Below are 11,903 nucleotides of genomic sequence, written 5' to 3'. Positions count from 1 at the left end.
GAAATCCCATGGCTACCTTCTGCAAGATTCTGGGACTTCTTGTTTAGGGGAAGGGCCCTTAAAATGCTCAGCCAGAGAGCTCCTGGGTCTCACTAAACTACAAGCCCCATAATTCTGCTGGAGGCAGCCACAGGGTTATAGATGTAGTGCTAACTCTTTCAGCTCTAGTGTGATAAGACATGAATGCAAAGAGGACCCTCCATTTCAAGTTGTTCATTCCCTTACTAACTTCTGATGTTTTAACCTTGAAATTAACTAAGCTAATATACTCTAATCATGAGCTAAAATATACTAAGATTTCCATAGGTATCTGTATTTAGTTACCTGCCTCATATTGAAAATAATAATTAGGCATATTATCATTATCATAATGATATTTATATATAACTCACCTCAGCTTACTAATCAAAATTAATATAGTAGTTACAAACATACAAAGGGTTAACATTTAAATAGAATTACATATCATTATTAACACAACCTCTGAGGATGCCTGCCATAGATGTGAGTGAAACGTTAGGAATGAATGCTTCTGGAACATAGCCATACAGCCCGGAAAACTCACAGCAACTCATTATTAAAGCAATTTAAAAAATACACTGAAAAAGGATCAAAACATAGTGTAAAACAATATAGCTTCCTCTTAACAGCCCTTTCTCAAAGAACCTTTAGTCCTAAAAGCACATCAGAATAAAAATGACATGTCTAGGGGCAGTATCTGAGAAGGCCTTATCTCATGGCACCCATCGCTAGTACTAAAGGTGATCCAACTGAAAGAAGGTAAAGCACAACAAAAGAAATAGGTAAGACCTAACTCACTGAGATGATTAGAAATAAGTATATAACAAATATGAACAAATACAATACTCTCCAAAAGAATACACAGTTTAGATTAATGCCGCACAGTACAAACCAATAAGTAGCAATATGGGAGACGGTCCATACATTTTGGCTATCAGTCTTCATTAGTGACCAATGAAATTCTTAAGTTTACCAATATTTCCTCCAGACAAAAAGCTGAAGTGTTGGCAAAAGAGTGCAATAATATCGATATTGAAATCACATGCAATACACACACACACACACACACACAAACACATTCATGCCAATACTTACCAACACCTCACCTTCTTCTGCCATATTGTTACTTATAGGTTTGAGCTTGTGACTTTAATTTCAACAACTGATTATTTTGACACAGACATGCCCTAGCTCTTTTTGATTGTTTCTCAACAACCTGAAGGAGGGCCTCTTTTTGGACAGGCATATATGGGGAGATATCATCTGCATTATAGTCTGGAGCCCCTGGTGGCGCAGTTGGTTAAACTGCTGAGCTGCTGAATTTGCTGAGCAAAAGGTTGGCGGTTCAAATCCAGGGAGGGGGGTAAGCCCCTGCTATTAGCCCCAGCTTCTGTCAACCTAGCAGTTCGAAAACATGCAAATGTGAGTAGATCAATAAGTATAGTTCCGGCAGTTATGCCGGCCACATGAGGACAATGCTGGCTCTTCGGCTTAGAAATTGAGATGAGCACCAACCTCCAGAGTCAGACGCGACTAGACTTAATGTTAAAGGAAAACCTTTGGAACTAATAATAATAATAATAATAATAATAACCCTATCTCCTGGGGGTAGGATTTATAAAGCCTGTATAGGGCTTTACAAATCATAATCCCTATGTCAAATTGTGCCTGAAAACAGCCATGGGAACTTTGGAGCAGAGGATTTATAGTGTCTGCAACCAATGACAGTTAACACTGGCTACAAATATCATTTTCATTCCTATTTATATGAAGTGTGCTGTATTTGTAGTTATAACTGCAGTGAAATCCTCTTTCAGCTATTTATTGGAGAAAAATACAGAACGAATTTACTTAGTTGCGTATTATTATTATTATTATTATTATTATTATTATTAATTCATTTCTATCCCGCTTTTCTCCCATGGGTGGGATTCAAAGCGGCATACAACATATAAAATTAATACAAATACATCAGACCGCAATACATAGTTAAAACATCATATCCCGATATAAAAAACCCAATTAACATATCAAATAAAACAAAATTTAAAAACTTACAGCAAGCACCATTTAAAGATATCCATAACCTCCGCCCACTGAAGTTATTTCTCAAGTACAATTCATACTCAGGGCAGTAGCCAGAAAAAAATTCCGGGAGGGGTTTTGAAATTTGGGGGAGGGGTTTGAACCCCTAGCACCCCCCCCCCCCCCACTACAAACCTGTCAATATCTGCTTGAGATAGTGCCTGGAGGGACTCTTAATGTTTTGCGTCTCATAGACTTAGCATGGGGATTTGGTTAACCAGTTAAAATTCATGAGTAAACCAGGCTTTTTTTTAATAACCTGAAAAATTTCGGGGAGGGGGGGGGTTAAACCCTTAATCCCCCCCACTGGCTACAGGTCTGTTCATACTTATACTGCTCCCCCTTTTCTTGCAGTAAATGCAAGGTGCCATGCATGGCTTTTCTCTTTCCCACTTTATCCTGATCACAACCCTATAAATAGTTCAAGCTGAAAATGCCCAGGCCAAAGTCACCCATTACCAAAATTCTAACCACAAATATTGTAACTGATTTTAATTAGTTGGCTTCCAGATCACTTCTCTGTGCTATCAGCAAGGGGGAAAAGCAAGGAGATAACAGCATGTGGCGGTGCCTCCTTCAAATATGGTCATCATTTCATGCCAGGGATCATGGGGTTGTAGTTCAACTCCCACAATTCCTTCTGCAAAAATACAATGACAACATCATTGATGTAGGCAGTAGTTTCTTCATTTTTAAGGTAGTGGGAGGTGTAGCTAACAGTTCCAATGAAACTCATCCAGCTTCAAACAACCTCCACCTACTATCTTGTCTCATAACACCACATTTTTGTTCTGATCGGCACAGCAGAGATAGACAATTTGTCTATCTGTCAATCTGTCAATTTTAGTTTCTCATTTTCCTTACCTAACATTTGTTATGTCCCAATTTTGGATCTGTCTTTTAAAAACATACATTGAAAAAGTCTTAAACAAAAATATTTATGTATTCTTCTAATAAATGCATTTTATTCAATCTGTCTAATATATGCATTTTGGTAAACAATTTTTCCTCACATACTTCTGCTTTTTCACTAGTATATATGCAACTTGTATAGGTGTCCCTAATGTATATGTTTATAAACATTAATATATGCAACTTATGTAAGTGTCCCTAATGTATTTGTTTATAAACATTAAAATATTTTTATTAAAACATACACCAAAAATACAACTTCTAAACATTTTCTGGTTGAAGAAATTGTATTGTGAAATTCTGAAAAGCATGACTACCAAAGTATGATTGTAACCTGGATCACTTATCAAATATTTTGGAGCTCTCATAATCCAAACGAAAGAAAATTCATTCCCATCCTTTTCTAGCAATGATCTGAAGAAGGACATACATAGTCTAAAACTGAATTATATACAGTAAGTATTACTGACTTTTATAAAAGTGCCAATGGGAGTAATGGTAATAGGTGATGTATCTATCTAGTAAAGAAATATAGCATTGTGAATGAATGAATGAATGAATGAATTGTTTATTGTATTAGCCATAGGCCATGACATCAGTAATATACAACCTTTATAAACACTTTCCAATAAAAACACTAAAACTTATTCAAAAATTAAAACTAGCTCTTTAAAATTATGATAGCAGCAACATAACAATGACAGTGTCTGATTTGTATCATCCCAAACCATCACCATTTCCATTTCTGTCCTCAAGTATGGATTTTGCTACCTTAGCTCTGATCTTTTGGGCTGCAATTGCAAATGTGTCAACCTTTAGTGTTATATTTTTGGAATAATCTGCTAGCAAGTCACAGATCACAGCAGATTGTTGCCATGCTGCCCTTTCTTCCAAGAGTGTTCCCAGGAGATTTTTCCTAGGATCATTATACAAGGGGCAGTGTAGAAGATAGTGTGTTAGATCTTCTTTTTCCCCTGTGCCACAAATGCAAAGTCGTTGGACATGGGGGATCCCTCTGTATCTTCCCTCCAGCCAGTTGGAAGGCATTGTTTGGAAGCGCAGGGCTGTAAATGCTTTCCTCAGGACTGCAGACGTTAGGTCTTGAAGATATTGCTGACAATATTGGTCACTCTTTAGTCGGGGATACCAGGTAGAGAAACCTTGCTGTTTACTAATCTGCAGGTTGTCAGCTGCGTCCAAATCAAAGATTTTGTCTCTGATCGCCTTCTTGTCTAGATGCATTAGAGTTGTTGTTGACCCATCAAAATACTGATGGAGCAAGGCTTGCCAGTATTGAACCCACCCTCCTCGCTTATACTGCTCCATCATGCATTGCTTTGTTATACTCTCATCCTCCATTCCCAGAAGTCTCTTCCCGTATGAGATGTTAAACTTATGCATTCTGGCCTTAAGTGAGGGAAGATCCAATTCAAGCCTTAACAAGGCACCTGGAGTCCCAGGGGGAAGGGCTAAAAGAGCTCTTGCAAACTTGTTCTGAATACATTCAACCTGTTTTGTATTACCCTGTCCCCAAATTTCTGCTCCGTATAACAGCTGAGGTAAAATCTTAGCAGCAAAAATCTTTACTGTGGGACATACCAAGGAGCCTCCCTTTGTTTTCCCAAAGGCTAGGATTGATTTCACTGACCTCCAAGCAGATAATTTGGCTGCCTCTATATGGCTCTTCCAGTTCCCATTATATGAGAAGTGTATGCCCAGGTATTTAAAGCTATGACACTGCTCTATTGGGTGGCCATCCAATTTCCATTTATGTATTTGCTTCCTTTTGGAAAATACCATCACTTTGGTTTTAGAGTGATTGATCATCAGCTTCTCTTGTTCACAGATTCTACTTAGTGACCTCAAAAGTCTCCTGAGACCTATTTGCGTAGTTGACAGGAGGACCATGTCATCCGCATACAACAAGACTTGAATTTTCCTACTACCCCCTAATGGAGGGAAGTGGTCAGGGGAGCTCAACTCAGCAACTAGATTGTTTATGTAGAAATTAAACAGAAAAGGTGCTAGCAAACAACCTTGCCTAACTCCTCTTTTTGTTTCAATGTTGCTCGATAGCTTGCCTGACAGACCTAACCTCACTCTTAGGTCTGTCCCCGAATATAGCTGATGCAATAACAACAACAGTCGTCTATCCACATTAGTCTTTGCCAACTTTGCCCACAAACGCTGTCTGTCAATTAAGTCAAAAGCTGAGGTAAAATCCACAAATGCAGTGTATAGGCACCCCTTTGGTTTCTTCAGACTATTTTGGATTAGGTGCGAAAGCACAAAACATTGGTCTATTGCGCTTCTGCCTTGACGAAATCCGGCCTGTTCTTCTGCAATAATATTATTCTCCTCTGCCCAGCTATGTAATTTATTTAACAGAAACCTGCCATAGATTTTTGACACTACATCCAACAGGATAATAGGTCTATAATTGCGTGGGTCCGTCCTATTGCCTTTTTTATATAGAGGGACAATTATACTAGTTTCCCACCCATTTGGGATGATTCCTGTCTGGTTGATATATGTAAACAGTCTGGCCAGGATAGGAGCCCACCAGGTGATGTTACATCTAAACAATTCGGGCGGTAGCATATCCTCTCCTGGGGCTTTTCCTGTTTTTAATTTGTGAAGCAGGCCTTCGATTTCCTCTGGAGAGACTGGTGGCCAATCAGGGGGGTTAATGGGTCTAGACACATCCTCGGCAGTCTCTGGGTCACTGAATATTTCTCCAAAATAAGTTTCCCATGTGGGTGCTGCAATTTGAGAGTCTAGATGAGGTTGCAAGGGCCTTAGCCCTGAATGTACCATATTCCAGAATTTGACCTCGTCCTTTTGCCTAACTGCCAGATCCAGCTTTATCCAATTTTGCCTGTTGAATTCAAGTTTCTTCCTTTTTAGTAGGGTTTTATATTGTGAACGGATTTCACTCAGGCTTTTATAGTTTTGTTCAGTCCCATTTTTGTTGGCTGCTCTGATGGCCAGGGATAGGATCTTTTTTTGGCTCCTGCATTCTGCATCGAACCAGCTTCCCTTACTGGACTTGTTGACTTTAGTTGGTTCTGTGTGAATCAGGTACGGTTTAAGGGAGGTAGTAATTTGCTGATAACCCTCTATTGGGTCAATAGTACATTTGAGTATCTTATCTCTGCAAGTTTCCAGAATAGGTCCATTAAGTAGGTCTATAACCTTATCGTTCAAGGGCTCCGACCACTTGAGTTGTCTGGGTCCCATGGAAACCAGGTCCAGTGGATAATTATTTGACACTCTGTACTGCTCTACATCTATTTTTATGACTAGTTTAATGGGGTGATGGTCACTTTCTGGACGTATGTCTACTATAAAAGTCTCGACTGCTGGCAACAACCCAGGTGAGATTATAAAATAATCTAGAACACTTCCCCCCCTTACTGAGTGATAGGTGTATAGTCCGGATGATTCCTCCAGATGGCTGCCATTCATGATTAATAAAAAATGTTTATAGGCTAGTAAGAAAAGTTCCAGCCCATTCTTATTAAATTTCACATCTCTCGAGTTTCTATTAAGTGAGAATTGGTTCTCTAAATAAAACCCAAAATGCTGAGCTAGTTCCTCATTTGATTTTCCCATCCTCGCATTAAAATCACCTCCTAAAACAATGTTCGTATTTTCCAAGCCAGAGGTCCTATCACCCAAGGCTGAGTCTAAAAACCGCCACACCTCTTTGGCAGAATACGCTGAATTTACTGGAGGCACATAGACATTAATACAAAATAAAATCTGGTTATCCTTGAGTTTTATCTCTATAGCTAATATATTATTGTTAGACTGATTAGTTGCAATTTGACACTCAGCGTCTAGCTCGATTGAAACAAAAACTGCTAAGCCCCCACAGCAACGCCCCCACTTATGTCGCCTTGCAGCAGGCACTGCAAAACTTCTAAAACCCTGCAAATTAAGATTTGAGGTTTCTTCCACCCAAGTTTCCTGTAACAATATAATAGAGAACTCCTGTAAATATTCTACGAACTCTTTATCCACTAGTTTTCCGGCCCAACCAGATATATTCCAGGACAGAATCTTTAGCTCTTTTGCTGTTTTCGTTTTTATATGGCTGTCCAAGCCAGAATCAATTGGGTGTGATTCAGTATGCCTAAGTTCTACTAGTTTATTGTGTTGTCTCTTAATCAGATTTAATAACCCTCCTGTCCTCTGATAACTAACTATCTGGATATCCCTATTTTTGAGTGGATGAATAGAGTTTTCCTCTGCAGGGGACTTTGCCTTATCCTCTTTATTTCCAGGCACTGCAGGTGGGAAGAACTGAGTAATTGAGGTCTGTTTCAAAACACAATTTCTATTTGCTGGTGTAATTCTCATGTGCAGCCCTACCTTTTCAGCCCTCCTATATGTCCTTCATGCTTTTTTGGCAATTGACCCCTTGCCCTCTATTTCAGTACTCATAGGAGCGTCCCAAGGGTATATAGTAAGGTCATTGTCATAAACCACACATGGATTAATAATTTGGGGTTTCACAACTTTCACAACTTTCACTTCTGGGGTCAGTGGGAAGTGATTAATGGGTGGATCTGCTCTTTCCTCAGGGTCCAAAAATCTCATCTCCAGCCAGTCTGTCCTATCCTTCACTGTTCTTTGCCATTCCCTTGGGCTAGTATGTCCTTCTTCGTTTAAATAAATCCTTTTGGAGTATATTTCCCCTAGGTGATCACTTAGCGCCTGTAATCTATCTAGGATAGCCCATTGCTCCTTTCTTGGCAAGTTCGCATATGCCTCTACCAGTGACTGTTCCTCCAAGCAAAACTGGTTTCCCTGGCTGGGGGCACATTTTCCCTCAATTGTGGGCCCGGCAGCTTGGACCTCAAGGGGGCTCAGCAACTGTCCACTTCTCCCCTTGACCGCTGGTTGCCATTCCTCCAATTTCCTTGTGCCATCTGGGGCTCCTTGAGTGAGGACCTTTTGGAAAAATCTTGTTATCGTGATGCCTTTTTTTTGCAAATAAGTCTCTAGCTCTTATAATGAACTTAGCTATACTTAGGTCAATAAAGGAGACTATGGCATCAACATACAGTGCATCGTTATACAAATAATCAATCTGGTCTATATCAGTGGTATACAACCCCCCTGGTAAAACATTATTCATAAGACTTATCACATGGGATTTACGATCACCCAGACTTGAGAGCTTTCCTGGATTAGGAACTTTAATAAACACCACCTTGTTTGGGATGAGGACCAGGTTCCAATTATCTTAGCATTGTGTTTACTGAGAGAAGTAGCAAACTGCTAGTGCTTTGATTTGAAGCACGATCTCAATTGTTGCATTTAGGCTAATCTAGGTAAGTCTTTCTGACATGATATAACTGACTTTGAAAAAGCATGTGAAATATCTGTGATCAATAGTAAGACGTCAAGGATGGCTATCCCTGTGTTAGACTCACTATGTTGGTATATTATTTCTTGGAAAAAGTAATATGCAAGGTGTACTTGTACTCACATCTTCCATGTGAGCTTCCTACAGGTAATTATTTGTCTAGGGACCTCGTCACATGGAGGTCCTTAAGCCAGGGAAGAGCAGGGGCATTCGTGTGGCAATGTGGCAAATCTGTTGGGCAGCGGGGTAAATTGTCAGGCAGCGTCCTGCATCACCCTCTTACCTTTCCACCCTAAAATCTGTCAGGTCCTGGCTTGATCTTGCACTGTCTCCAGCTTTCTCTATGAGAACTGCCACTTAGCACGCTGCCCAGATGCAGCACACATGAGCCAGCATAGATCCCTGCTGGAAGCAGCCCTGTATTATTTGATGAACTCTGTCCTGGCTGTGTCTCGGCACCGTCCTAGGATGGGTCTGAAAGCCCATGTGATGAAGTCATAGTATGATTCTATTATGTTATTTTGCCTTTATCACCCAGTCCTTGAAATTACCACTGTTTGGTCCTTCATGCTTCTAATATGAACATTGTGTTGGAATTCTTGCAGTTGACTGAGGTTGGCAAGAAATTGACATGCTCACAATAATGACAACTTTGCTAACCTTGTGAAATGAGATTTTGTGGAATGTGGTGATGAGAAAGGTTCCTGGCATGTTATCAAACAGTGGTTGTGCTTTGGATTCTTGAATGCAGTAGTACTAAGTTGGAACATAAGGCGCCATTTGTAATGTCTATAATACAGTGCATCATAACAAAATGGCTGCATTCGCAATTAACAATCAGCTCTCCATATCCATAGATCCAGCATCCATGAGTTCAACCAACCAAGGCTTAAAAATATTCAGGGGGAAAAATCCCCAAAGCAAACCTTAATTTTATCATATGCTGAACACTATGCAGACACTTAGGCATACTTTATTGTCATTTCACATATCAGCAGGTTCTCTTTAGCACTTGTTGTTTGCCATTTTATATAAGGGTTGCTTTTTTATTATGCCACTATATATAATTGGCTTGGCCATCTATGGAATCAAACCCTAATGGATACCAAGGACCCACAATATTGTTTAAAGAACAACCAATCTAAGCTATGAAATTTTAGTGTGAGACTACAACTCTTGAAAAAGGAGAATAAGGTTGTCTCCAGTACTGCATATAGCAGGCATGGGCAAACCCAGGTCTTTGGGCTGGATGTGGCCCTTTGGGCTCTTCCCTCTGGCCATCTGCCTTATCTATTTTATTTACTAGCTCAAACTGGCCTAAATGCACAGTGCAAAGACTAGGTTGGAACCACCTAGTCCAAATTCTCATTGCCTTGGCCTCTGGAAAAACCATCTTTGGTCTCATCATATTAAGAGAAAGTGCACAAATCGTGAGACCTAGATTTAATTTAATACATAAATAAAACTAATAGGCAAACACTGGTGACTTTTGCTAGCAATACTGTTATGCAAATAGTTGCATTTCCTAGGCCATTCTGTAAGAAATTCAGGGTTGTGCAAAGATCATAAGTGATGCATGACAGCCGAGTGTAAGACATTACACCCCAGGTGCAAAATCAGCTGCAGCAGTGGTGTAATCCAGTATACTTCTGCTGGCATAAGCTTTAGCTTATACTATACTGGTGAACCAAAACTTGGTCAATGTAGGAGATGGACAGCATATTTGAATTGGACTGAAATCTACCTTTATATTCCTGTTTTTATGTGCCTTCAAGTTCACTCTAACTTATGGTAATCTTACCATGGAGTTTTCTGGACAAGATTTATTTGGGGGGGGGGGGGTTGCCATTGCTTCCTTTTAGGGCAAAAAGTGTGACTTGCCCAAGGTTACTCTATGACAGTGGTTCTCAACCTGTGGGTCCTCAGGTGTTTTGGCCTACAACTGCCAGAAATCCTAGCCAGTTTACCAGCTGTTAGGAATTTTGGGAGTTGAAGGACAAAACATCAGCGAACCCACAGGTTGAGAACCAGTCCTCTATGAGTTCCATGGCTGAGTGAGGATTTATAATAATATAATATAATAATAAAACTTTATTTATACCCCGCCACCATCTCCCCAACGGGGACTTGGGGCGGCTTACATGGGGCCATGCCCAGAACAGTACAATATAGCAAATGCTGGATGATTTGCTCTCAGCCAGCACTCAAATCAATACAGCAGAACTTTCCAAACATTTCATGCTAGTGACATACTTTTTAGACATGCAACACTTCGTGACACAGTAATTCAATTTTACTAGCAAAACAGAGGTTAAACCAAACCCTTATAAGAGATATGGACACATACATAAATTGTAATAATGAAATGTATGGGGACAAACATATGTCATGATAACTTTTCGTTCATATTTTGAAAAATTGTAAGATAATAATACATTTCCAAGATTTTTGTCATTTCTTGTTACGTTTGCGTGACACACCTACACAGTGCAGCCAACACACTAAGGTGTCACGACACACTGTTTGGAAAACTCTGCATTACACCATGGTGGCTCTTAAATTCCTGAGAAGTTCAAATTCCCAGTCTTTCACACAGCATTTTCCTGTTGCCTAATTTGTCACACAAGATACAGATGCCACCCCAAGATCAAAAGAATGCCAAGTAAATGAAAAGAGGTCCATCCTGTTTTATTAAAGCTTTTATTCCTTCAAGAGCTGAAACGTGCGCTTGTTCCGGTGCTGGAAAGACAAACTCCTCCTTCCTGCATTAAACATAAAGAGCTTCTGGTTAGAAAATGACATTCACTAGATAGGATGTTTTTGTGTATTTTGTAAATAGAAAAAAAATGACAGGTGGTGGGTGGGATTCTTTCTTATTATTCTCCACTAAATCAAATTGGTGAGGAGGAACAGCTGAGATGAAGGACACAGCAGTCAGCTGAACAGAGCCCCCAGTTTTATGTGGTGACAGCTGCCTCCCTCTCCTGTCAGCATGTGACTAGCTCTTTTTTGAGGGATGTGTATGCAAACTGGGATGGGGGAGATCTAGAAAGAGTGGGCTGGCAGGTGGAAGGAAGGAAGCTCCTACTCACGTGTAAGTCTTAAGCCAGCCCAGAAGCAGGAAGGATTCAGTGTTTCTTCAATCTGAACAGCAGCAGTGCAGGAACCAGTAAGAACAGCTGGGATGAAGGCCGCTTTGAAGGTACCCAGAGGGCTGAATTCAAGGGAAAGGGGAGGGAGACTGTCCCCCATCTTCACCTCCCTTTTCTTTATGAGACGTGTTGGAAAGAGAGGTGTTAAGTTGGACTTTATGGAAAGGTGGAGTTGGGAGCAAAAGGGTTACATGGATTGGAATGTGCTAAAACAAATTAACCAGATGGCAAGAGGGAAGTTTGGTATGAAGTTAGGAAGGGGGGAGGAGTTAGGAGGACACAGGTTGGCTATTTCCTCCTCTTTTTGAGGGATTTCTTTTGAGGGAGGGGAGTTAGGAAGAATGAAGGTTGCTACT

General features: G+C 40.2%; 1 protein-coding gene across 3 annotated transcripts in view; it reads left to right on the top strand.

Moving 5' to 3' along the window:
* The first annotated feature begins 11,244 nt into the window (after positions 1-11,244).
* prkd1 (protein kinase D1) overlaps positions 11,245-11,903 on the top strand; it is a 150,373-nt gene continuing 149,714 nt past the window's right edge. Inside the window, exon 1 of one of the 3 annotated variants that reach the window (XM_062968232.1) lies at positions 11,245-11,597. In XM_062968232.1, the coding sequence (XP_062824302.1) occupies positions 11,580-11,597 (18 nt within the window). In that variant the 5' untranslated portion in view covers positions 11,245-11,579. The remainder of the gene's footprint in view (positions 11,598-11,903) is intronic. The other 2 variants (XM_008102943.3, XM_008102936.3) reach the window with 2 other exon arrangements.

The sequence above is a fragment of the Anolis carolinensis genome, chromosome 1, assembly GCF_035594765.1.
Source record: "Anolis carolinensis isolate JA03-04 chromosome 1, rAnoCar3.1.pri, whole genome shotgun sequence".
NCBI lineage: Eukaryota > Metazoa > Chordata > Lepidosauria > Squamata > Dactyloidae > Anolis > Anolis carolinensis.
Note: the sequence above shows the minus strand (reverse complement) of the source record. Positions and strands in the feature narration are given on the sequence as shown.